Source organism: Monopterus albus, unplaced genomic scaffold (genome assembly GCF_001952655.1).
Source record: "Monopterus albus unplaced genomic scaffold, M_albus_1.0 scaffold85.1, whole genome shotgun sequence".
NCBI lineage: Eukaryota > Metazoa > Chordata > Actinopteri > Synbranchiformes > Synbranchidae > Monopterus > Monopterus albus.
The window spans coordinates 363,769-391,357 of record NW_018127965.1 but is presented as its reverse complement, the minus strand read 5'-3'; the positions used below and the strand labels follow the sequence as shown (position 1 = coordinate 391,357).

At 41.5% G+C, this 27,589-nt stretch overlaps 1 protein-coding gene across 2 annotated transcripts in view; it reads left to right on the top strand.

Annotated features, from left to right (window-relative positions):
• The first annotated feature begins 12,457 nt into the window (after positions 1-12,457).
• Positions 12,458-27,589, top strand: part of plekhh3 (pleckstrin homology, MyTH4 and FERM domain containing H3) — a 31,564-nt gene continuing 16,432 nt past the window's right edge. Inside the window, exons 1-3 of one of the 2 annotated variants that reach the window (XM_020607436.1) lie at positions 12,458-13,299; positions 18,141-18,196; positions 26,429-26,523. In XM_020607436.1, the coding sequence (XP_020463092.1) occupies positions 13,165-13,299; positions 18,141-18,196; positions 26,429-26,523 (286 nt within the window). In that variant the 5' untranslated portion in view covers positions 12,458-13,164. The remainder of the gene's footprint in view (positions 13,300-18,140; positions 18,197-26,428; positions 26,524-27,589) is intronic. The other variant, XM_020607437.1, reaches the window with a different exon arrangement.

The window sequence follows — 27,589 nt, the reverse complement described above, 5'->3', positions numbered from 1 at the left end:
AAAATCCTGTATCAGCAGTTTTTTTTAGGATGACGCTCACAGCTGACCATCAGACTGCACTGTTCTGCAGGTTCTTTTGTCTGACTCTGTCCAGGTACTCTGTCCATGCCCATGCATGCTCAAATATGCCCAGAACAGAAGAGGTTATAGGATGATGATGATGATGCCAGCTGTGCCTGAACTCTCACACTCATCCCTGTACTCGCACGCACACACACACACTGAGTGAGGTGGGGTGGTGTAGGACTGAGGCACAGGGGGATTTGTGGCACAGTGACCACAAGATAAAATGGCTTTGGGATTAAGAAGTGGGTTTATAGGACGGCAGTGTGCGAGTGATGATGTTAGCTGAATGCCTGGGCCACTGTGGGATTTATCGTTTTCGATCGAATCAAATCATCAGTTTGTAAGCTCCCTGAACATAAGAGTAGAATTATATCTGCAGAGAAAAGACAATGGTAATGAGAAGAAAATTACATGGGAGAGTAAAGTAGAACATCAAATCAACAGTGGAAATGCACTACAGATGCAGCACAGGCAATGCAAAAGTATTTATTTACTGTAACTGACAAGAGACAGGTACTAAAATGATTTTTTGATGTGGTTAGACAGGATTACCATCTGTTTCCCTAAAGGCCTTTTACATTTGACCTTGTAGTAGCCATACAGAGCAGTCCCAGAGGGTACCTATTATGATCTGACTGAGGTTAAACTACTCATTTGGATAAAACAGTACAAAGGATGTAGTGATAACATTATTAACAAGAGTAGTCACAGGCAGATATTCCAGCAAACAGGCTCACCAACACTCGACCTCCCTCACAAGGTCACAATATCTTTAGCACCATGTGTGCTACAAGATGTTCCCCAAATGTCTTATTAAATTAATACATCCTAGTTTGATAAAACAACAAAATTAATAAATAAATCAATGTATTTTTCAATAAGTGCTACTTCAGGTGACAAACAATTTTTGATTGTTGATTTATTATTATTTATTTTTTTATTCCAATTCTTTGTTTATTTTTTCTGTATTTATTTATTTTGCTGTAACTTTTCATTCATGTACATTTGAACAAATTTTGTGTTTTAAAGGTAGAGCAGCCACCACAGCTGAACCACAACTGACCACTAGATGTCAGGTAAAGCTCAGACTTGTTTCACTGTTTTTCACATATGGCAGTTTGCATATTTAACTGTTTAGCTGTTAAAGCTGACTTTGCCCAGAAGGAGTCCCCCTCTGATTAAAGCTGGCTTTACCCAGAATGAGTCCCCCTCTGGTTAAAGCTGACTTTACCCAGAGGAGTCCCCCTCTGGTTAAAGCTGACTTTACCCAGAGGAGTCCCCCTCTGGTTAAAGCTGACTTTACCCAGAGGAGTCCCCCTCTGGTTAAAGCTGACTTTACCCAGAGGAGTCCCCCTCTGGTTAAAGCTGACTTTACCCAGAGGAGTCCCCCTCTGGTTAAAGCTGACTTTACCCAGAGGAGTCCCCCTCTGGTTAAAGCTGACTTTACCCAGAGGAGTCCCCCTCTGGTTAAAGCTGACTTTACCCAGAGGAGTCCCCCTCTGGTTAAAGCTGACTTTACCCAGAGGAGTCCCCCTCTGGTTAAAGCTGACTTTACCCAGAGGAGTCCCCCTCTGGTTAAAGCTGACTTTACCCAGAGGAGTCCCCCTCTGGTTAAAGCTGACTTTACCCAGAGGAGTCCCCCTCTGGTTAAAGCTGACTTTACCCAGAGGAGTCCCCCTCTGGTTAAAGCTGACTTTACCCAGAGGAGTCCCCCTCTGGTTAAAGCTGACTTTACCCAGAGGAGTCCCCCTCTGGTTAAAGCTGACTTTACCCAGAGGAGTCCCCCTCTGGTTAAAGCTGACTTTACCCAGAGGAGTCCCCCTCTGGTTAAAGCTGACTTTACCCAGAGGAGTCCCCCTCTGGTTAAAGCTGACTTTACCCAGAGGAGTCCCCCTCTGGTTAAAGCTGACTTTACCCAGAGGAGTCCCCCTCTGGTTAAAGCTGACTTTACCCAGAGGAGTCCCCCTCTGGTTAAAGCTGACTTTGCCCAGAAGGAGTCCACCTCTGGTTAATGCTGCCAAAATGCATGAAACATTGATATAAATATAAACAAATGGAAAAAAATTATCTCTGAGTAAAGAAAATGAGTGACAGACAATATTTCAGATAGCAGTTATCAGAGACATTAGTAAAATATGCTCAGATTTATACCTTTTTTCTTTTTAAACAACTCTTAAACCAATTGAAGGCAAACACATACATACTGTAAAAGTGGTGTTCTCTCTGTCTCCCTCTAAAAACATTTACAAAGAAAACAGGTGGACATTCATGGTGGCCTTATTTCTCACAGGGATTTGTTTTTGCATTAGACTGTACTTTGGTCTGCCCTTATTAGCATTGTGTATATTTTCCATAAGGGTACCAATGTACACTGCATACAACATGTGCTGAGAGTGCAAAGATGAAAACACACAAGTGGGGCACACCAGTAGCTGAATGGTTACAGTGCTGCGCACCACATACACAAGCACAAGTGTGTGTGTGACATCAGCTCGTTCGAGTCCAGCCACCAACCTAGGTCCTGACCTGCGACATAGGTCTGTCTCCCCTGTGTCCTTTCTGTCTCTCAGTGACCTGTTCTACCCATAATATAAAATAATAAAGGCAAGATGTCCAAAAAATAACTTTAAAAAGAGAACACTCAAGATATGGGCAAACTCAAAAACACACACCTACTCACATAAGTCATGAGGCAAACCCAGATGTTTCCAAGAGATAGCTTTGCTATTATTATAGCTTAGTGCTACTTGTCATAACAAAACTTTTGTGTGATGAGCGCCCACTTTATTTGTATATATCTGATATGACAAACACAAAAAAGAACTGAATTATGCTCATGGTAGCTGGTTTGAAAATGTGTGTCAGAGACTGGAGAATTCAACAAGATCATAGCCGGACTCAAGGACAGGTGTTTAAACAAGGCTAGTAACACAGCCTGTTGTCAGGTGTTCATACACCAGTATGAGCTACTGCTGGCGAGAGCCGATCTGGGCTGAAAATGGGCCCAGCAGGGGGTGAACATAGTGGGATCCCATCTCTGAAGATCTCCCACCAGTATTAGCTCAACAGGTGTGCCCAAGGCAGCTGCTACAAACTGTTTGACTTTCTTTGACCACTCATACTCTACACTACAAAGTTTGAGGACATAGATAAGGGTGAAATAAATGTTTAAAAATCAAATGACTCCAACTTTAGTTGAGGACTTAGCTTAAAAGAACAATTTGACATTTTGAGAAATACAAATATACACTTATGGACATATTTTCTTTCTTGCCAAGACTTAAATGAGGTCAATCACTCTTATGTCTGCACAGCAAATACTGTATGTAGCTATGGAGCCAGCAGCCAGTTAATCTGGCTTAGCACAGAGACTGAAAACAGAGGGAAATGGCTAGCCTTGCTCTGTCCAAAGGTAACAAAATCATGTCATTTGCTTAATGTCTATATAAACCAGTGAGTAAAAATGAAAGTTCATCGTTTAGAGGGCGGGGTTATGTGCCTTCCTGCAGTCTCAGCTGTTTAACTTGCAACAGCAAAGAAAATGTTTGATATATAACCACAGCAAAACAGCGAATTGTCATTTTTGCACTTTGTTGTGCAAATAAACAAACAAGACCTAACATGGTAATTAATGAGATTTAGAGGTGCACATAGGTGGATTTTGTTTTATTTAGACTGAGTCAGGCTTCTCCTTCTGTTTCCAGTTATTGTGTTAAGCTAAGCTAACTGGCTGGCAGTTGCTAACTTCACATGTACTTCACATGACAGTGATATCATTTTTTTTTCATTTAGCAAGAAAATTAATAACTATAACCTATTTCCCAAATGTCAAACTATTAATTTAAATCACATTTTATTCTATCATGCATCTTTAGACTATACTCCATGTTTTTATCTTCATTTAAATGTTTGCATTCTAGGAGATCAGAGTACATTTTGTATATGTTCTCATTCTATTCATTGTTTTCATTTAGTTGGAGAGGTTATTCTTTGTGTCCCTACTTGGTCATTACCAGTGTCGGGGAGTAACTAGTTACTGTAATAAAAAAAAAAAATGTAATTGTAATCTATTGCAGTTAATGAGAAAGAATATGTAATTAAATTACAGTTACACATCAAAATGTTGGTGATTACAAAGGGCTTACATCTGAATATATTATTTTCAGGAAAACCCTGGTGTATATGGGCCGATAGCATTCACTCTGTTGCTTTGCATTTTTTCACCTTTGAGCAGTCCTTTTTGATCGGTTTTCTTGTTTGACTTTGCACTGCCTTTCACGTGGCAATCGAATTGGTCTAAGCAGTCTGGCTGTGACCAGCCAACAACTGCAAGGCAGGTGACCACATTGTCAGACAAGAACACTTTTCATTGTTGAAAATTCAACAGTATTTTCCTTCTGAAATCAGAACAGGGTTTTGCTGGGTACCTTCAGTAGGATACATTTCAGAAGTAATATTATGTAGCCTAACTGAAGTTATGTTGAACCTTTAATAAAGGCTCGACAATTATAAGTGACAAGTGCAGTTGTGAGCTTGTTTAAATTTATGTTTGGTCTTTTCAGCTGTATTGCCCAGTTTAAAACATATTCTAAAAATGTAATCACAAAGTAATTAAAAGTACAGTAAGGTGTTTCATTACTGTGATGTTATAGCTACAATACTTATTACATTTTTAAAAGGATAACTAGTAATTATACCATATTACATTTCAAAAGTAACCTTCCCAACACTGTACATTACAACAAAAGTGTCTCTGTAAACCATCTAAGCTTTCATCAGATTCCACTTAACTCTGTTTAAACAACCGACTAATGCTTGTGTGTTAAAATACAAGTCACAACGCTGTCACTGATCCACCTTTACATGCATACAGACTCTTGTTAATGAACACACACATGCTTACAGATATTTACAAAGTTGATTTATTCCCAGATAAGACATAGGAGAGATTGTATGAACAATGACAGTTCCACAAAGACAGCAACACTTAAACCTGCATCAACAACAACAGCACCATAGTGGAGGTACATGGAGCTGAGACACTTTTGTTTCTAATGTTTGCTGCCAACACAAGCACAAACACAGAGGTTCACACAGACACAGAGCCGCAGACAGTGACACACACACCACTGGGTTGTGTTTTTCTCACACACCAGACAAGCTTCAGTTATTTAGTCTGCCTCCCAGTTTGTTTGCCCAGTGGTTTTTCCTCTTTTGTTGCCCTGCCCTGGCCCTTGTTTGATGTGAACTGTAGCAAATGACAGCTGCAGCTGGGAGGATGATGAGTGAGGATGAAAACTGTCACACCAAGTGACACAGTATGAAGGTAGTCAGGTTGGATAAACAGCAGTGTTTCTGCGTTTGTGTCTAAAAAAGCAACAGCTGAACAAGCAAAAGCTGACTTTGAGTCGTTACCCATGCAATAAGGTCAAAAGCAACAAGGCAATGGGTGATTTGTAAGGTCAGCATATATATTTCTTAGAAGTAATACTGACCCCTTTCTACAACACACACACACACACACACACACACACAGATATCTGACTAGACCGCCTGTCCTTCCCCTCCCCACTTCAGTTCTTTGGAGTTGAGCTCCAGTACCTTTGGCAGCCAGGCTGCAGAACAGCTTGTCCTCTTTATGCTAAGCCCCACTCCACTCAGCAGGCTGCAGGTGGGGTGGGGGTTGGGGCATCAGGAGGGCAGCAATTGGTGCAGCTAATGGAAGGGAGACCTATTTAGGTTTGCAGTGTCAGTGTGTTTAACACCATTTTGCAGTTATGTCAAACTAAAATCTTTCCTGGCTGAAAAAGAAAAAAGAAAATACTACCTCTTAAAATAAGATGATCAGTTGTGTTTGGAGTAGATGTTGTTCCTGATGCTGATGATGAACAGGCTAGGCCTATAGTGCCTGTGTGTGTGGCTTATGTTACTCACACAGCGGAGATGAAAACTTGTTTATACAGTCACATTGTGGAGACTGAACCTTCCAACCAGATGTCGTTTCCTAGTGTGTAAATCATTGAATTTTAGGGTGACAACTTGGATTAAAGTTAGGATAAGGGTGAAGCTTATGCAAGATGTGGTTATGGTTAAGGTTAACTTAAGCCTCCAGAAAATGAGTGTAATTCAATATAAAGTCCCATTGAGGAATGAAAACAAACACGTGTGTGTGTGTGTGTGTGTTTGGAGTAGGTGGAGTGTGCAGAAATAAAATACAGCCCTACTCCTCCTTGCAGGGTTAACCCTCTGTGTCTATGAATGTTGCTCTTAGAGGTCATGACACCTAGCAACGGCTGGATCCAGTCCTGAAAGAAATATGAGACACCGAGCAGGCAGGCACACAAACATACACACACCAATTATACAGTGACATACATTTTCTTAAACACACCAATATTACACTATCTTTGTTGCGTGATTTTTCTTGTGATATGATGTTGCCCTTAAGCGCAGAGTAGTGTAGAAAAACATTTTCACAGTTTAATGTTAATGTGTCTGTATGGCTGACCTGGCTATCTGAGATCAAATCTCTAGTGTATCTCCATGGCAGTACGCAATGTCTCGTTTCTCTTCACAGCACGAGTTGTTAGTCAGTTATCACTAACCAACGAGTCAGTTACATTAGCCACACTGTAAGTGTGTGTGCTAACGTCAGACGTTCAATAAAAGGAGCCATATAAAAGGATGTTTACATCACTTAAATTCATTAGAACATGGATTTAAAAAGGCTATGAATTAGTGTATCAATCAAGGCAAAGACAATATTCAAGTAACCTGCAGGTCAGTAACTTGCCTAAAACCTTCGTTGCATGTTACCTTCCTCTCTCTTTACTCATGTCTTTCTACACTGAACTGTCTGATAAAGACGACATGCCTCAGAAACACTCCATTAGTGTCTCAAGCTATCCTATTAACTGAGAATATCAGATTTCCACTTTGTGAAGATTCTCAATGTATTTGATGATTTTCTAATAATATAAATGCTGGATCTTTTTTGAACTAAAGTAATGTAAGTATCCAGAAGACCTGGTTCCCATTCACTGTCACTAGAGCCTTGGTTTTCTTCATGCTTGCTTTGAGAATTGTTCCTGTTCACATTAGTGCTTTGAGCCTAGAAGATCACAGGAGTGGGCAGTTCTGTTCTTGGGTGAGTTTCCCTGTAAAGACACTCAGATACGGGGTGGCACAGTAGAGCGGTGGTTAGTGCTGTCGCTTCACAGCAAAAAGGTTCTGGTTTTGAGCCTTTCTGTGCGGAGTTTGCATGTTCTCCCTGTGCCTGCGTGGCTTCATTCTGGGTACTCTGGCTTCCTCCCACAGTCCAAAGACATGCAGCTCAGGTTGACTGGCGACTCTAAATTGACCGTAGGAGTGAGTGTGGTTGTTTGTCTTTAAGTGTCAACCCTGTGATAAATTCTATTTGTATATATGCAAGCAGTATGTAGATACAAGCAGTCAGTTCTGCATTTGTTCCACTGGATATAAATGTATACATGTGCTTCTGTCTAAGTGCACACTTACAGTATGCACATGCACATTTGAGTACACACCAGTAATCCGGTGCAGGTTGAAATTTTGGCACTATGTCATCAGTTCTGTATTCAGTATACTTTCACACAGTCAGCATCCTAAAAATAGATAAAGGACTCTGGCCCTCTGCCTAGGTTCCTAACTGTCAGTAAGTTATCTTCCCTCTCACACGAACACGGCTTTTATCCTACAGTACCACAACAATTAACAGCAAGTTAATTATAAATTATTCAAAATTTTCCTGCCTCAGGCATGTGATAATACAGGTTTCAGTCAAATTAAGGGAAATCTACAGGGATTTGCATGGGCTAACTTCATTGTTCAGTGCCTTTATAAATCAAGAGGATGCACTGAGCACATGTGTCATCTGTTCTTTATTTCTTCTTTGATGTGAAAATACCAGACAATATGAGGGCGTATTTCTGCACTTTGCATTGCAGTTGTTGTGTCTCCTCTCCAAGTTGTAGTCTCAGCTCTCCTGGCATTTTATCTGCTCTGGTTGACTAGCCAATTTTATCAATGTCCATCTTTCTCTTTGTTTCTCTGATTCCAGTACAACTTCTCCTCATTTGGATGTTGATCACAATTAGAGATAACAAAGCCTCCGGTTTTGTATGTGTTCTTACTTTTCTTTTCCCAATGCTGAAGAAGGTGTGCCTTCCAAATTCCAATAAGAGGTGGACTGTGGTGCAGCATTCTTGAAGACTGAATTATTAATTATAACTGTATTTAATGAATTTAAAGAATGATGGTCCCTGGCATATTTAAAGCTTGCAGATACAAATATGTTTAATTATCATTTCTATGTTTTATTTCAAGGGCACCTTTAGGTATGCTACATCTAAGTCCACCAAGCTGCTCCTAGGGTGCCTTAAAGCTTTTGAACTGCCTTGACAGGACATCTTATTCCAAGGGCACGTACATTTGGTTTTCTGTTTCTAGGGCAACTAAATACTTTCTGGTCTGTGAACAGCTTGAACCTTTAAGAGCGATGATAGACTGTCTCTTTGACAGACTGTAGTTCCAAGCTGCTACTCATGTACACATAAAAAGCTGTATTAAACAAAGTACAGGAAAAACACAATCATATCCAAGGACTACGTCACTCCTTGTGTATTTTTCTGACTGGTATAAAAATAACTAGCTGCTGTCACATGGACTCTACAATGGATTCATAGTCTAATGGTAACCAAGACAGATGCCTCAGGTGTAGAATATCACTTAGTCTCTTAAAACCCGAGGAGCTGTTTTGCAAGACAATTATTTAACCATTCCACAAATTCTGCAGGCAATTTATGTGTTGACAGACTGAGCCTGTGTAAAAGTCTGGAGTGCTAGGTTGCTGTAATGAAGTCAGGAAAAAGGGGGAAATGGGGAATGTGAGAGGTTAACTGGGGCAAGAAGGTCAGAAGTTGAAGCTGGGAATGTTTTCTCTGGCCTGGCCTTCCCTTGACACAAGCCTGTGTGCCACACAGTCCCCAGGAACAGATGTGCCCACAGCCAGGGTTAGAAACACCTCCCTCCCTGTGGTGTCCCTAATACTGGTAAACACTCGGCCTGAGGCATGCACATTAGGACAGGACAAGAAGACAAGGTACTGGACACGGTGTCCATCCCACTGTCACTCATTTACAAACCCTAGAACAAGACTGTCTGTGACAAGAGTGAGTTGTTGTTCATTTAATCTCCTCTCTTCCATCATGATTTCATTCATTTTCCACATGTAAAACCTGTCTGTCATGAATGATCCACATACACAGCTGGATGTTGCACAGTGGGAACTTCAGGTCAAGTGGTGGAGTAGTTAAAGAGCTCCACAGCAGCCCTATTCCATTACATGGGCCAGCAGCCATCAAACAGCAGTCCTCTGTTCACTAGACTAAACCCCTTGGACCCAAACACACTAGGCTGGTGGGGTGGTGGCACAGCAAAATGAATGTTAAGTTCAATACTGGACACAGCAGGGGAGGAAATCCTGTTTGACCCAATGCTGAGGAGTCACTGTGGGTCAGTTCCTATCCTAAATCCTTAGTTTGGGGTTGTCAGTTAAACTCTGACCTTGGGTTGGTCTTCGAAAAAGAAGCTCGCTTATACATAATGTAGTTCTCTTAAACAGACATAGAGCTACTTATTGAATCAATTCTTTATGTGCCTGCAAACCACATTGTGAGTTCAGTTTCAAACAAAACCTTTAAAGTCCCTCATTACTCCTCAAACAACTCATAAGATTTGATCAGTCATCACCCAGAGAACACTCAAAAGAGAAACTTAACATCTCCACCCAAATCTAAACCATGCAGTGAGCTTCTTGGCAGACCAAATTTCATATCCCTTTCAGTTGGTTCACCAACATTGTAGTGTGGCTGTGATGAGGGCTACAGTGAAATAGGATCCTGCAGACATAATATCAAAGGGGAAAGGGTGAGAGACATAGAGAGAGGTGCAAAGTGAGAGAGGGAGAAAAAGAGAGAAGACAGAGAGAAGAGTGCTCTGCTCTGTCTCCAATCAACTTGACATGTGCGACTTGTGTCTATATTCTGCTTATTCACTGGAAACCCCACATGCCAATTTCAACAAAGTTTTGTGAGGAATACAGGCAGGAAGTAAGTGGAACCAAGCCTGAAATTAAAAAAAAGAGAAAATGGAGGACAAAGCTTGATTACAACTACAATATAACAAAAGCAAAAAGAAATACTGATTTAATTTGTAAGAAATATAACTTTACTCCCATTATTATGTTTGGAGGTAACAAATTTCTCATCTCCACTGCATCCAGCAGCAACATCCTGTCATATTTTAAGCCTTCAATAGCTACTATTTTATTCCAGACTCACACTTCCCTCTCATCTGGCAGTCTGAGGGTAGCCAGCCCGGTTTGTGTTCATAGTGGGACCCCAACCAAATTATTTGCCCTAGTCCTGATTTGGTGTCTCAACCCGACACACTGTATCAGGTTATCCTACATGTATCCAAATGTGTGTGTGTGCACACATGCCTGAGAGTTGGTAGAGAAAGGCAGTGATAGTTTATAAAATAAACAATATCATTTTAGTTTCTCCATTTGTTTTTTTTTACAAGTAATAAAACAGACAGTTGCAGACAATATTAAATAATGGCTCTTACTGATATTTGAAAATTAAGATGATATACTTTTGCTTTTTGTAGAGAATTCATCTCTTCCAGAAAACATATGTGGAGAGAGGGCTTCCCTCTTTTTTCTCTTTACTAATGTGGGCTGAGGGAGTGAGCTCTAAAAATAAAACATATGTTTCTCCAGGTCTATGGGAGCAAGGGCCCCCAGCATATTGTTTTTGGATAAGGGGGGAGGATCTGGCCTAGAGAGAGATACTGCAGAGTGGATACAGCCATGCCAGAAGAAGAGCATGGGGGTGGGGAGGCTGCTTTACTTTCAAGAAAATAGTTGAGGAAGTACTGAAATATTCTCTCTTGCATATGAGTATATGCAAAAACTTTTGTAATGTAAACCTACATGTTAAAAGGATCGAAATTGAACTAAAGGTTAGTTCTTTCTTCTCTCATGTAACCACTGGGGGTTGTAATCTAGGGCAGTGTGCTATGTGTGTTACTAGAAAGTGTGTGATGAGGCCAGTGGTGGTCAGGATTACTGTCCATAATGCCAAGTACACCCCACCTGAAAACATGCATTCATGAGCCTTTTCACTGATTTATACAGCCATCAGGCCAACTGCAAGGATAAGAGTTAAAAGTGTCTGCACTGGCAGTGTACTTATGTATAACACTGCACAATCTGCTTATACTTTGTGCGTATTTGGTGGGAGGACTGACTCAAAGGAGTGTATCGATCAATTTTAAGTAAGTAGGCTAGCAGCTAAGCGCTCTTCTTAGTGAGGAATGAGTTAAAGCCAGGTGAGTGCGATGTGTGGGGGGAGCCTGCACACAGCAGAGAAGGGGGAATGAAAGGATATTAAGGCAGAAATAAGCATGAGTGCCGAGGGGGCTGGATATATCACATGTCTGGATTTAGCGCCGGTCCTCCTACCTCTTACTTCTGTATCTTTTCAGACTGTTCAGCAAAGTGGAAAGGGAAAGAAGAGTTGGGGAGGAGTGTGTGTGTGTGTGTGTGTGTGTCTACAATGAAAGTGAAAGAAAGAGTAAAATGAGAGGGGGGTTATATAACACTGACGGGGGATTTTCTGCATAACCTTTGATACTTCTAATATATCTTAATAATATTTGATATATAAAAATACTTTACTGGAGTACACTTTTGAATGTCCTGTAGGACTTTAACTTGTGAATATCATTGCTACTTTTACTTCAGTAAACTGATTTTTGAAAATTTGAGTTATAAATGTCTGAATTAATTACGCATGTAGACTATTCAGATTTGTAAAGTTCCTCTCTGTAAATGTAAGTCATGCTTAACAACAGGAAATATAAAGGACCATGCATAATTTAAGTATATTTAAGTGCCCCTATAAGTAGCGGAAAGTAATATTTATTGTACTCAAGTAGGAATATATTTAAGTATTTTGTAGTTACCTAAGTATTTCCATTTTATGCTGCATTGTACTTCCACTGCATTACATTTCAAAAGAGAATATTGTTCATTTGATAGTTTGTAAGTTAAACTGTTACCATCTTAACACATGATGATGTTTATAAAAGTGCATTCTTATACATATAAATAGGCTAAAACTGCCTAACAATGTATAAAATAGTTCAAATTTGCTTGTCTTCTAGCAACACCAGGAAAATGTTTCCTAGTAATCCAGTATCTAGTAAAAGGATACATAAAAACACAACACCCAGAGCAGTTATTTTAATAGAGTTTACTTCCTCCTCGCAGTATGACAAATACCACAGGAGATTCATGGGTGAATAAAACCTAATGAGTATAACAAACAGTGGTTATAGGAGTATCACTGGGACATCGTGGTGATATGGATGACTTGATTACTATCATTTTCCTCAGGGCATGTGATGCTCTGTCAGTGTGGAGGGGCGTGTGTTGTGGGCGTGGTATTTCGGGGAGTGTCTGTAGTCGGCCAATCAGAGTTAAGACATGAGGTGTGTGGGCGGTGCCGTTCTCGCCTACGGTATCCTGTCCCAGCTGTAGCACGCTTTTGTTCAAATTGGCAGTCGGGCTTTTACATCACTGCTCTTTGACATAAGGTTACTTACCACATGCTCTTATAAAGACTTGGAGCAACAGTATGGGCCATACTGTACGGCTACTGCTGTTCAAAGAGTTCGGCTCGATGTCCTTTTCAGCTTCAGTGCCAGTTTTGGATACTAAACTAGTTTTTGTTGCACTTGTGTGAAATTGTTCAGCAAGGTGTCCCGAGCTAAGGACGGGGGCACGGATTCCGTTGAACCAGTTCTGTGGCGGTTTTGTTGGAGTATGACTGTTGCCACGTACGGTTACTAGACATTTGCTTGGACAGTGATGAGAGAGTAAGCTTATGCTGCCCTTCGTCCTCCTCAATGGATATCTATGGAAAGGGTGCAGCTTTTGGAGTTACTTGTGTCTGAGACTGAATGTTGAATTCACCGACCTAGGTAGCAGAAGACGACTCACTTATTTGAATGCCTTTGCAAGGAGTTTGCTGGTTTCTGTGCTGCAGGCAGGGCTTCAGTTTGCTCGGACGGGACTATGGGGAGAAAGAGGAGGAAGAGTCTTTTGAATTGCGCAACAAGGAGGACTTGACTCCCAATGGACGGGTAAAAACTCTCCACCTGAACTATAGAGAGTAGCTGCAGTGCATGAACACTTTTAATATATACTTTGTCCGCATTATAGTTAACGTTACCTTGAGCATTTCACAAAACTGTGCCATCTTTAGGAGCACAATGTCACGTTTGTGGCGAAATGGTTCCAGTTTTTAAGATAAAGATTAGATAGTGCTTTTCAAAAGTAAATATAGATTGGAACTTCAGGGATGATAAGAAATGTTGATAAGATAGCCCATACTTTATCTGTTATCTGTGGGAATCGTCGGTTTGTTCAATGCACCTCTCTAACACTGATGCAGGACCCAGAATTTGCTGCTGTTTGACTTTTAGGTATGCATTAACTTGGCAACACTGAGCAACCCCCCCACCCTCAGATCCAAGCTGTAAAACCCAGTGTGCTGAACTGATCCCGTGTGTTTGGCTTCCATCCACTCGGTTGCAAATAATACTGCAGCCTTGTCTTTTCTGTAATGCTAGTCATCTGATCAGGCACAGAGAGTTCAGCATTGTCCACCCACTTGTGAGAGGGCATTGTTGCCTTGGACTGAGGTAGGCTCTTTCTGTGTGACCCAATGTACAGCTCTTTATGTACAGTCTCTTAGAAAAATCCACCCTCAAATCACACTTCCTCTTTTGTAGGAGAAATGTCTTTGACTCCAGGGTAAATATAATCTGCGGTGCATGTTGTTTGGCATCATACAGTAGACCTCGGTATTCTGTCTGCAAGGTGAAAATAATACCACCTGGAATCACTACTTGCTTATCCTGCTTTTCTATTTTTGGCCCTTTTGTCTGCTTGCAGGCAGCCAACCAGTGCAACACCACAGTGATTTGCATGAAAACATTGAGAACAGATAAGTTTTACACAGTTATTGCCTCAACAGAAGTCTAATGGTACCAGCGGCCACCAGATAAGAGCAACATCTGTTCTTCAATGGTATGCTGAGATGCTGCATTCTTTTTCTTCTTGGCAGACATCCCTGTTTTAGTCATAACGTGCCATCTGTCAGACCATAGGTGGTCTGAGAAACCCAACTGTGATCCATATCCACAATCAATACAAGATCACAGTAACATAGCCTGATGGCCCTTTTAAAGCAAGACAGTTCTCCTCTTGCTGTAGCTTGTCCAGATCTCTTAAACTGCCATCTATGGTCCATGCACAGAATTGTGCTCCTCTGGATGGCTGTGGTGTAAAATTTTGTTTATTGAACCATGTAAAGGATTACCTACAGTATCTTTAATGTCTTTAAAGGATCGTTTGCATTAATGATGACCATTGTTCAGAAATGAACATGCAAGACGCTTAGGTCCTTCAGTTGCCTTCCAAATGTAGCCCACTCATAGCTTAGTACTCTCCATATGTTCATTAGAATAGCCTCATAACATGTTTTTCTACCAGCTTTTTTCTAGATAACATTACATTAAACAGTAAAATCCTTACATGGTCATACATTTTCCCACTTATGCAAGCAGATGTATGATCTATATGTATGTATGTATTTAGAATAGGAAAGAAGTTGTAATAAACTAAAATGTACTTGGTTTTGTCGGTCATCGGTCGTTAGATTTCGAGCCAGGCATAATGAACTCAGTGCTGTTGGTCTAAATTATACTAATCAGAGAAGAGGAGGGGCTGATTGATTTGGAATATTGCTTAATTTTTAGTCAGTGGAAATTACAGAATAGTACAAAAAACCCAAATTATCACACAACAGTTATTCTTAAAAAAAAAACAACTTTCTATTAGTACAAGTTTATGTATGCTAATGCGAAACAATATATTCTTGATCTATTGTTTTCTTGCTTTAAATATACATAAATATGAACTGACTTGTCCCGAGCCTTAAAATGAATAGTCTGCCTGTATTAATCTGAGACATGCATTTCCCTTTGCTGAGCGTTCTGTCTTAATCTGCCCTGCGGTTGGGTTTGTTCATCAGATTACTTCTTAATTAGCAGAGACTCTTTATTCACTTGTGTAATTGTAACTGTTTTACCAAGTAACCTTAAGGCAGTAAACTGCTCTTAAACTAAACAAGCTTTTGGGTGTTGTAACCAATCCACTGATCTGTAGTTACTGATTTATTGATTCCCCGTTTCCTCTAGATCTGTGTCACTGGTTTGTCACTGCTGGGTATTGAAACTTTGCATCAGTAGTTCATGCTGTGTCAATAATTTAGACCGCAGTTCTACTATCATCAGCTGACCCACTTTTAGCGAGTGCAGTTTGTGACCCTCCCCAGATCTTCTATCTTCAGAGTTTACAGATCTGGCTAATACTATTACAGTTTGGTTTTCTGTGGTGTCAACAGAGCGAGACAATGGCCTCCAGGGAAATATTCCTCGGGGCGTCTTTCCATCATTTACCCAGAGAGCTCCATGTTGTCGAGAGCTTGGTTAGATACATATTTCGGACAACAGGTCAGATCTCCCTGTGTGTGTGTGTGTGTGTGTGTGTGTGTGTGTGTGTGTGTGTGTGTGTGTATATAGGGCTTTGTAATACTGATACTCCATTTAATAGGCCTTTTTCTAACTTCTAACGGGGATGACCGCAGTAACCCACAGATCTGGTGGTGTCTCCCTTGGTTGAACATCCAAAACCTTCACCACATTCTCCAGAGTTGTTTTCCAACATGCCGCCAGAGGTTACCACAATGTGTAGTATCCACAGCACCAAAGCTATAGATGACACGCTGTCCTTTGCCAGGACTGTTCTCACTCAGGTTAGAATCGTGAGTCAGTGCTGGCATTTGGGTAGGTTTGGCTCTTAAGAGCACAGGGCCATGTCAGAGTGCTTTCCCTGCCTGTTTACAGTCCTTATTCAAAGAAACTGCTCTCCAACAGCTGCCCAAACAGTCACACTGAGCTGAATGCCTCCAGTGTTGGGACAGCAAAGCACTAATTTTAGGACAGGACATCCGTCATTCTCTCTTCTTTCCATGTTTCCACTGAAACTTCATTCAGCTTTTATACAATGTGAAGCCATGTTTACCAACAAATGACCACAGCAGAGGCCCTTTTAGGCCTGTACAGTTGTAAGTGTGGATTGGAGCACCGCAGTGCATCCTGTTACTTGGAAAAAACAGCCACAGTCCTGCTATGCCGAGCGGGTCCCATTAACCATCACTGCTGCCCTCTGTCTTCAAAGGTGTCATGATACACTGGTTTATATTTGGTTTCCGTTGCATCTCTGCCTCACCACCTCCAGGCCACACATCTGGTCTTCAGGCCGACACTGGCTGAGCCCAAGCATTTCCTCCTGGTTACTCAGCCTCCCAGGAGAGCTGAAGGGAGAGGGAGGGAGAGAGAGAGAGAGAGAGAGAGAGAGAGAGAAGGAAAGCAAGAGTGGAAGTCAGCCACGGAACGAACACATCACGGCATCTTTCCCTCCATTCTCTGCTCTAGTCTGGAGTGATTCATCCTCTGCCTGTCCAAAGACAGAGCTTTTGCCAGGGCTCTGCATTGCACGCTAGCCTCCTTCCTTGTCCCACCACAGCCCGTTAACTTTATTGGAAAGTTATTTTTCTGTAGATTGGCACGTTTTGTGGAAACTTACTCAGAATATTTCAACTTGATCTACCTGACCCATTAGTGCATTGCTCTTATGATTAGTTTATATTGTAGATTCACAGCTTTGGAGTTTGTGATGTGATTAGAATTGATCCAGTCATGGCTGTCAATAGACAAGAGTAGGGAGTTACCATATACATTCTCTTCCATTAACAAGTCAGTTTCTAATGTTGCTCACATACTCTTGCTTATCTGGTTTGACCTTAATTGTACCTCTCCCTTAGTTAAATATTAATCAAATGTCATTATCCAACCCCTCATTTGCCTCAGAATCCATCTGCCTTTATAAATATAACCAGATTCCATACTAGCCTATAAATTTGTGTAGGTCATGTTTTTTTTTTTTTTTTTGAGCTACCCAAAAAAGATGCAGTAGACTGTTTTTGCAGGGCAAGGACTATACTTAGGCTAGTTTGCCCAGTAGTAAATTGTGGTGTGAACTGTGAGGGGCCCAGAGCTGACCTGGATAGTGTTTCAGGTAGGCCCACACGCCCAAGCTGAGCTGGCTCAAGGCTGTGGCTTACAGAGACAACAAGTCAGGCTGCGGGGACACACACTGCTGCCCTGCACACCAAGGAATCGCTTCAAATTGCACACAGGCAAGCTCTGATGTTTGAGAGGGTTTTCCAGGGTCATGTTGGGAATCTAGGGGCCCAAGCACTGTGAAAATATACATCCTCTCCCATCTTCTGCTTAACAGAGGTGTCCTGGAATGAAAAGTTCATTGTTCCACCCACGTGCATCTGTCATTGGCAGCCCTATTTGTAGTCAGTCGAAGCGCTAACCATGATGCTCATACAAAAACCAATCCCGTTCAAGAAAGAGGAAATGTGAGATGACTTCTCTGACTTTGTGGCTGTGTTCATCAGATAGTCATCAGTACACCTATTCGACTGTTTTTATACACTCAAAATGTATTTTAGGTTGACATGCCTGCAATAATGACTGGTCTGAATACAAGCATTTTAGGGTTTGTTGGCTGGGGTGCACACATGTACAGCTCAAAAGAGTCCCCTCTTACCCACTACTGTATTAAACAAGTCTATTTTGCATGCCTTATTTCTCCCCACCAGCTCACCCCTTTTAAGTGATAGCCAGGTATTACAGGAGCAGAGCAGAAATGGCTTCATGCTCTACTGTAACATGGCCACTGAAGGCAAACCACTGATGGATCTCTCCAACCTGTGGACTAGGACAGAGTACCATTTGTGCTGCATTATCGTCTATTTACCCTGTTCTCTTTCTGCTTTTGACAGAGTCCAGCTGAGGTGATGGTTTCTCAACCAACACGCACAGCTAATGGAACAAACAGGTAAGGCGAGAGAGAGAGAGGCAATTTATTACACCCCTCAAAACACACAAACCAAAAAAATTAGGAAGTAACAGTTCCTTTTTTTTTTCCTCACACTTCCCCTGAGTAAGTGGGGATTTTTGCAGGCACGTGTAAGTACAGATCAGCCACTTGATTTTTCACTTCCTCTGCAGTGTATGCTCTGTCATGGGGCACTCCTCATGTGCCTAACCATGGCACATGTTCACATAAATTCTCACATGTATACGGTAAATGGTACACACTCCCATGAATAATGTCAGCCGATCTGACATTTCTAAGTTGCAGTGGTACTTTGATTGCTTGTAGAAAATGCTGCTGTAATATAGTTGTAATATCCAGTTAACTCTGTCCAGCTCCCAGATGAATAGAACCTGCCACTTTGTTAGTTCTCAAAGGCAGTACACTTGAACTGCCAGTTGCAAGGAATCGCCGTGAGTTTCACTAGTAATGATACTGAAACGTCATTAACAAGTGAACACTAATGACAATGAAAAGAAGTGATTCATGATGGACTTGATCCAGACTATTAGTGCAAGGCTGTGATCTCAGATAATGTAGCCAGGCTCTGCTCCATTCTATCTCTGGCAACTTGCCCTTATTACCCACCCCCACTCCCATCCCTCATTCACAATCTCTACTGTACATCTGCTGACTCACTGCCTGTGAGTCACAAGTTCAACTTGTAGGACTGCCATACACATTAAATGAAAAGCCAAGGGTCTGCACCAATTCTGAGGGAGAAAAGAGGTGCCTCAAGAAGTAGGCTGAAACATTTTGTTGCAGACATAGAGGACGTGCTGTTTATTGAGACTTGAGGGAAAGAAGACAGGGAAGAAGTAAGCAGGAAGGTAGGCTAACTGGACTGGGTGATTCAGTCATACCTCAGCAGCACTCCCTTCAGAGGTGCGGCTTGGAGGCGTGTGTTCACGTGTCACTTTTACAGTATAATGGAGGTGGCCTGAGGCCGCCTGGCATAATTAACTACTGATTATGAAGGGAGTGCGTTAAATGTTTGGCTGTAATCCTCACACTCAGTGAGGAGATTAGAGTGTAGTGCCTAGCTAATGACTGAACACACCCAGAAGTTCAGTCATATGGAGGGAATGCCAAGCCAGGCTCTGATAAGCTATGACGTAATTATGCAGCAAATCATGCCATATCCATTTATCTTTAGTCTAATGTAACAGGCAGGGCAGCTCTGGTTTACTTTGTACTTTCATTGAACTACTGAATCAAACTGTCCATTTATACTATTATTTTAAATAATAGCCCAGATGTGATGGTGATGAATTGTTGGGATTTATGTTTGTTGTACTAGACTGAGATTAACATGGCAATGCTCATATACTTCATCATACTGCAGGTCTGATGTGGTTAGGGAGGGAGATGGAACGCCTCTGTTAAAACACAGTAGGAGGTACAGACACATCTGAGTGCAAACCTTTTCAGGGGTCCTTCAGAATTCCTGGGTGAAGTTGTGCTGTCAGTATCACCAACGTACTTTTGTTTAATGCATGTTAGATTGCATTTAAATATACATTTACAGTTATGACATATTTGAAAGTAATAGAGTTTCAGTGTGTTATGCTTTTTGAGTCTTCTAACAGTAACTTCAGGCCACATGCAGCCAATTTATCAGTACATTTTCTCATAGTAATGTGTAAGAATTGGGTTACACAATCAGAATGTCTTGCTATTACTCAAAATATGGCACAGAAAATGCTAATGTGCATGTTCTGCTATGTGGACAGTTTTGGCTGTTATTGCAAATGGATTTTAAATATGTATATTTAAAATGAATTGCTTTCAAGAGACTGGTACAGTATATGGTGAACCACTCTGCTGTGGATTTGATATTCAATCCGCCAATTCATGCTATCTGTGTGTGTGTGTGTGTGTGTGTGTGTGTGTACAAGGGTCCGCGTGATGTAAATTTTGTCATCAGACCTTACAGGGCCGCATGTGGCCCAAAGTTTGAATCCACGCAGACCGTCCGCACTGCAAGTGTGATGGCTGCCAATGTGCCACACAGTTAAACTGGACACTTGTTTTGTGCACTGCTTGTACAATACGTCTTTGCTCTTCTTGCTATCAGGAGATCACCACTGTGTTTTCTAGTGCATGTGTGGAGTGTGTCCACATGCATACTCCAGACTGTACTGTGAATACAGGTGTCTGAGGACAAATGGCAACCATGAATGGTCCTGAACACTGCAACCATTATTTTCATTATCAATTTATTAGTCTATTATTTATCTGCCAATTATTTTAACTGATTAACCAAATTTTCATGAGAATATATTTCAGGCAATTTACTAATAAGCTAATTGTTTCAGCTGTAATCCTGACATAGTTTTGCATCCACATAATATTAGTTTGATCTGGAGTCAGGAGTCCTGTTTTGGATTTGTGCGATTGCACGAACCTCTCGTGTGGTTGATGATGCATCTATGCACGCAGACTGTGAAAGGTCTCCCCGTCTGTCTCTCTGACGGCTCAAAGTACCAAGCAGCTTTTTCTGTCCTTCTGTACTCTCACTTAAATCTGTCTTACATCATCACTATTTTTTCATTCCCACTTTCCTCACTCTCAAGTTCCTTCTCATAGCTGGGGCAGGGCAGAGTACAAGTTGTATTAGAGTAATGTGGACACTCGAAGACTTCACCATCTCTCTTTCTTCCCCGTTTGTATTGCCTGCTTTCTCATTAGTCCCCCACCCCCACTTAGACTGAGAGTCAAAAACTTGACTTTTTTGTGTGGGCTGCTGGGCAGTAATGGCTGAAAGAGACCAGTGTTTGAACATATGCTTCGTGTGTGAGAATTTGTATGCATGAAATTTGGCTTTTTGCATAAAAAGCTTAGATATGGGCCCCTGGTAATTGCCTGCCTGAACATCTGTCAGCCTGTCTGTCAACCGTCCAACCACCACAGACAGACTCTGGTTATAGCATCAGCAAATACAGAAAGTTTTGATTCACGTCAAAAATTTTCACTATCTGAGCAACTTCATTCAGACTTTTAAAATGTGTTTATCATAAAATATTTCGCTGGTCAGCACAATCTTTTTCAGTGACAAACTCAGGCTTCCCGTCTCTCTCTCTCTCTCACACACACACACACACACACACACACACACACACACACACACACACACACACACACACACACACATGCATACAAACAGCCTTCCTCCTTCTTTCTCAAAACATGACTTTTTTTCCCCTCTGCCTAGTCCAGAGTTTCTTGGCATTTGTCTTGAGTAAACAGTGTATTTTTAGCTGGGAGGTCATATAGGCTCAGTCTTAATCACCACATTCTCATTTTCCCACCAGCCCAGCTTCAGCCAGCCGATGCACTGTGGGGGAGGGGTTAGGGTCTGGAGAGAGACAGAGAGAGAGAGATGGGTTTCCACAAAGAGAAACTGAAGGTTGCTCCAAATAGTGTAATTTATCCTTGACACTTGCTCAGATGTCTAATAAAGTCTGTCACTTGACTGTCATTTGTGCACTATGAGCCAGGATGTAATTCCCACTTATTAACCTAAATTAGCTGCATTTGTGATGTTGTATATTTGAATCAAGCTGTAAAAGCTAATGCAAAAACACTGTTTATATCTCATTTTATTAGCTAAATAGGTACTAAGATCTTATTTAACTGACAGGACTAGAAGCTTTGTAGCCATTTTGCCACAGGTTTGTTGACATTCTTTCTGCACGCAGGAGCTGTTGTCACTATCAGAAATTCTTGATATCACCAACTCACTGATGTAAATGCATAATTTCATTTTAAATGATCTAATACAGTCACTGCCTATGCAGGGAGGGCCACTGATTCCTGAGCTGTTGGAAATGCTCATTGTAAACTGTACTTTGAATAATAACTCATCACATACTGCGGAAGACAGCGCAGGGTCGGAGCTATTGTTACAAACGAGACTGACGAGTAGTGAGGTGGTTGAAATCACACGTGTGTGGGTGAGTACACACGGTACTTGATTGGCATCTCCCTGCGACTCCTGTTAGTTTTGTTGTACCTGTTAGGGTGGCACATCCCACACTTAAGTACACTGAATTTTGTAACCTTGTTTAATTGCCATTGCAGCTGAACCTGAGCAGAGGTTAGCCAGATAGAACTGAAGATGTGTTCAGGAGATTTTATGATGCAATGATATAACATATCAGACTGTATTATGTTACCATTGCTGGATTTAATTACTGTAAACCAGTCATTATGGTAAACCAAAACATAAAGACAAGATGGCACATTAGTGATGTGTCTATTTTTAAATTGCCAGCCTATCAACACATGTTGTTCTTGACAATACGAATTAATTAGGGTTTGATTTGGGCAGTTAATAGTGAATAGACCAGACAACCCTAGAAAGTAGCATCATGGGCTCTGGGGAAACGAGTCATATAGCACTTTTTTTTTTTGACAAAACAATCAAGAAAATAATTGGCAGGTTAATGAGTAATGAAAATAATATTTAGTTGCAGCCCTACTATACAGTATATTGTTTGTGTGTTTAAGTAGAAAAGGGATGTAAAATTTCATGGGTAAAGCTGAGAAAATAGGATGTATGCATATTGGCTGTGGTGACAGTAATGGATGGTGCTGAACAGCTTACTGTATCACTGTCTGCTCAGCCATGTGCCACACATTGTTTGCACAGAGGCTGCAGAACAGTTAGAATGCCAAAACTGCACAGGATGTTAATATATGATTTTGATGTGTTTATAGAATAACATTTTGAAGATTGTGTAGGAGAATCTCTTTTGATATTCTTTGAGATCATATTTCTTTTCTGACTACCCCTCTCCTACTTTGTGGGGCAGCCAACATTTTTTAATTCGCTGACCTGTGCAATCAAGGCTGCTAATATTTTCTTAACTTCTATAAACAAATAATGTGAAGGTTTGTTTGCCTGTTTCCAGTCAGCAATTCCCTTATCAAACCAAAGTACAAAAAAATATCAGTTTAGCTCCTTACAGATAAACTTCTGCACTTCTGTCAGTGTGCTGATCTCAAAGGAGACCCAAACCACGGAGCAGAGAATATACCTTAAATTTATTTTTTTTCCAACACATTTCAAGCATCAGCGATGTGTAGTGTGACAATCAAATAATACTCCTCCTCTGCAGAAGCTGAGAGGTGCTGTCTGTAGATGTGCACTCGCTCTGTTTTCTGTGCTGTCTAATCCCCATGTCAAATAGTTTCCTGCACTCCACAGGAAGTTGCCCACTAAAGGCCCCAGCATCACAGCCTTGGTTAGGAGGGGGGGGAGGTGGTGGTGGTGGGGGGGGTTGTAGGGCTGCTGGACAGCTGTGGAGATCCAAAGCCCCCACATCAACAGTGTTCAAATATTTGCCCCAAGCTGTACAACATGTACTGTAGTTGCCTTCATTTGTTGCACCATAGATGGGGGTGAGACTGGGAAGAAAGTATAGATTGAATCATGTCAAGCAGATGTTAATTGACAATGTTTAAAGTTAGTTGGCTTTGAACACAATAGAAGACGGGCTTTTTTCATGTGTGGGATCATGTTCTGCTTCATTCCTCTAAGCCCAGTATGTGAGTGGTGATATATTTTAAAGACTGAAAACGAAGCAAATCCAACTGATTTTGACCAGATATGCAGTGGCATGGACGGCTGAGATGGCATTATAATATATTTTTTGTTGTAAGAGGGTCCAGTCAGAGCCTTAGGCTTTAAGATATAAAGCTGAGAAATTGTAATAATGAGAAAAAAGTTTGAATGTGAAAGAACAAATTAATGTCATTGTAATGTTGTCGAACTATTTTGGTTCTTTTTACCATTGCTAACTCTGAGAGACGAGACAGTCCAAGTAACTTCAAAACAGTGCTGATTTATTCAAAGGATCACAGGTAAAATTAACATTACACGCTCAGGCATCTTGCACCTCCAAACTGCTCGCAGGCAGATGTAAGATGAAAGACCCTGAACCCACCAGGCCTATACATTATATCCCTTCGGTTGGGCTAGCCCCATACTACACAGAAACGTCAACCGAGACGTCTCTGTTACCAGCTTTGCAGCTGGTCATAGCAGTAGTCAAAACATGAAGCAAATCAACATGTGTGTGTGTCTGTTGATTAAGTGGTGTGTAGCTAAAAACATTCTCACATGACCTCTAGTGACATGCCATGACATTAAACATAGGAAATTCTAAGCATTTAACAGTCTAACTAGACATCCTATCTCCACTAAACATTTCTAATACATAAAGTATCTATCCAATATCTATCTGACTAAAAATACCTAACAGTAACAAGAACAGCTTGTTTTAATAATGAGATGCAAAGCAAACTTTTTGTGGAGATGACTTTACCCTGCTGTGGTCTCCAGCCAGTCTCGGAGAGAGATTCTGGACAATAGTCTGGCTTTGTGGACAAAATGCTCAGCATTTAAACTGAAGGTCAGGCTACTTTGTGCTGCTAAAGGTCAAAACATGGGTTTGGACCTCTGCTCCTGTCCCCTTGAAGTCCTTCCTCCCTCTCTATATGAGGAAAAGAGAAACCAAAGATTAAGATTTTCAGATTCAAAATGGGGATTGTCTAGTTAGGCACTTTTACAAAAATAAAAGTGCTGTTGGTTGCAGCAGTTATTTACAAGGAGTGTTTATGCAAGCCGGTCACAAACAATAGCACACAATAATTCAAAGCACTGAACATTTAACACCCTGCTGTGCACAGCAGGCTATATTCTCCAGGCAGGGTAGTTTTCTCCAGATCTAATCCCTGTCCCATTTGGGCTGTGGAGCCTTACTCTACTTGCCTGCATGCATGTCTCTGTTATGAAGCAGGAGTTATTAACAACCCCAATAAGAGACATACTCGCATATCTGTGTTTATTTTAATGCCTTTAAGTGGTGTCTGTGGATGCTGGGACCATCAGAGGTCCCCCAAGGCTGCTGCTGGGTCAGGCAAACAGGCTTAGGAATACAGCCTGACCGAGTATAATGTGACAGGATCCTGACCATCTCCATCTCACGTCTGCTCACTGGTGATGCCCTGGATGTGTTTATATACAGAAAAAACTGACCCACCCTCTAAAGTTTCACTGTGTCTCAACATTAGCTTAAATTAGAGATACCAGTCAGTTGAAATCTACAACTGCAGATACACTTTTTAAAGGGAACAAAGTGCATGCATAATAGGCACAGTTTGAGAATTTCTCTGAGACCAACTAAACAGACCATGTTATAAAAAGGGATCAGGTCAGTGCACACACAAAGGAAGGAAATGGCCTCTGCACTCATGTAAGCTGAGCCAAAGTAGATAAGGTTATATTTGGACTCATTGATTATTTCTGCCTTCCATGAGGAGGAACCTTCCACAGTGATCAATAATGACATACATCAGCAGGCTACAGAGTAGGTAACTAGAGGCCAAATATCCCTGGGAGGAAAGGAGGGCTCAATTCATTTCCTGAGCAATGATCCCAGGAGGAAGAAGACAGGAAGGAAGGGGCGATTTGTCACTTCACCTCACATGCTAATTAGACCCAGGAAAGAGAGAAAATAAACAAGTAATTAGTTAAAGAAATGAGGAGAGATAAAACCTCTAAACAGTGTAATGGGTTGGAAATGAGCCTTGGCCTGAGATAAAGTCTCAATTTGTTAACATTGCCTGACTAGATGCTGAAGAGTCACTGTATATAGAAGGACAGCTGCAAACATGATCGTCAGGTATTAGGGGGAATGAAAGAACGGTGGTTCAGCGGATTTACAGGTGTTTTTGGTGTTTGTTTTTAACTATCCAAGGCTGTGACCTCTTGAACCCTCTGCCTTCCTATAACCGACATGAACTGGCTGGGAGTCAGGTCGGCGTCGCTCTGTCACGTTTATTTTCAGCCGCCCCCTCGTCTCGTCAGCCGTGATAAAAGAGAGACGAGCTGTCCACAGTGGCGTGGTATGCATCAGGGTGTGTTTCAATGCTGCCAGGGAGCGAAGGTGGGAGAATGCTGGAGGACAGATATTCATGGCACTTCTTCCAGTCCCCCCCCTCCTGTGTGACTCCCCACCTAAGAGTAGCACAGAGACTTGTAGTCGGCACAAAATCACATGGGTGGCTCATAGCCAATTGTGTGTCTCTGGGCCAATTAGCTATCCGGGGAGGGAGTAGTCAGGGAAAGACTTGAATTAAGAAGGAAGCGGAGTATTTTCAGACTCTTTCTGCTCCTCCATACAGGCACACTCTCTCCGAAGCATCTGAAGAGATGAAGAGCCTGATCATTGAGAAGAATAAGATGGGCTTGGAGGAAGAGCCTGAGCTGCTGGTCAAAGGTGAGTCTGATTCACAAAACAAACAGCACATTACACCACCATTCCTCTTTTCTGCCTTAGACTGAATGTGTCCACCTGCTGTGATCAATACCTTTGCATTTTGGACTGTTGATCAGACTAAATGTGCAACACAAGACATCACCTTGAGCTCTTGGGAATAGTAATTTATTTTTAATAGTTTTACAGACTAAAGGATTGATCAATCAAAAATAAATCTACAGGTGAACCGACCAACCCCCCACCCCCACCCCAACTCTGTGTGTTCATGTAAGGATAGCTACTGCCATCAGGATCCTTGTCTTGTGTGCCTGATGCTTTTGAGTGATGATATCATAGGATTATTTCTGTCATTTTCTTTTCTTTTTTTCTTCTTGGCCTGCTACTGAAAGGGAGCAGTAAAGTCAGATTGCCTAATTCTGACAGCAGTTACCATGCGCCCTTGGCTAGCGCCCCTCCCTGACTGCTGCCCCCTCTCTGGCCCTGCCGTGCTGTTGCAGGAGAAGTGTATGGAGTTGCTTTCTCTCAAAAACACAGGACAGCTACGTTCCTAGGGCCACTGATTACGCTGTCACTTTGAATTTCAGCTTGTGCACCATGCCCCTATCCTTTCAACCGACCACGCAGTAACAGCCATCATAATAGTAGGACACCTCAGGGTGTTAGATGATCGCTCTCATTTTTCTCTGCGTGCTGCACAAGGATATGTTTTCAAGAGTAGCTCCATGAGTATTGCTAGACATAAAGCCTTACTGGGGCACAGGCCCCTCGTTACTCAAATCACACAATAAATTTTTTTCTTGAATGTCTGGTGCATGAATGAAATGTGCTTTTTGCCTACATTGTGCTATATGAACTTTTCTTGCTTAGCCAACTATTCCACTGCAATATTGCTGCTACTGAAACACCTACTGGTAAAGGTAAATGGTAGAGATATTGATCTTTATGAAAAAATGTATTTCAACATATTAAGAGCATTCTCAACATGTTTTCTGGTGTAAAAGTCTGGCCCTGTGATGCACATTTCTTTGCGTTCTTCTGCATTTCACAATAGCAACTTGTGATTGTC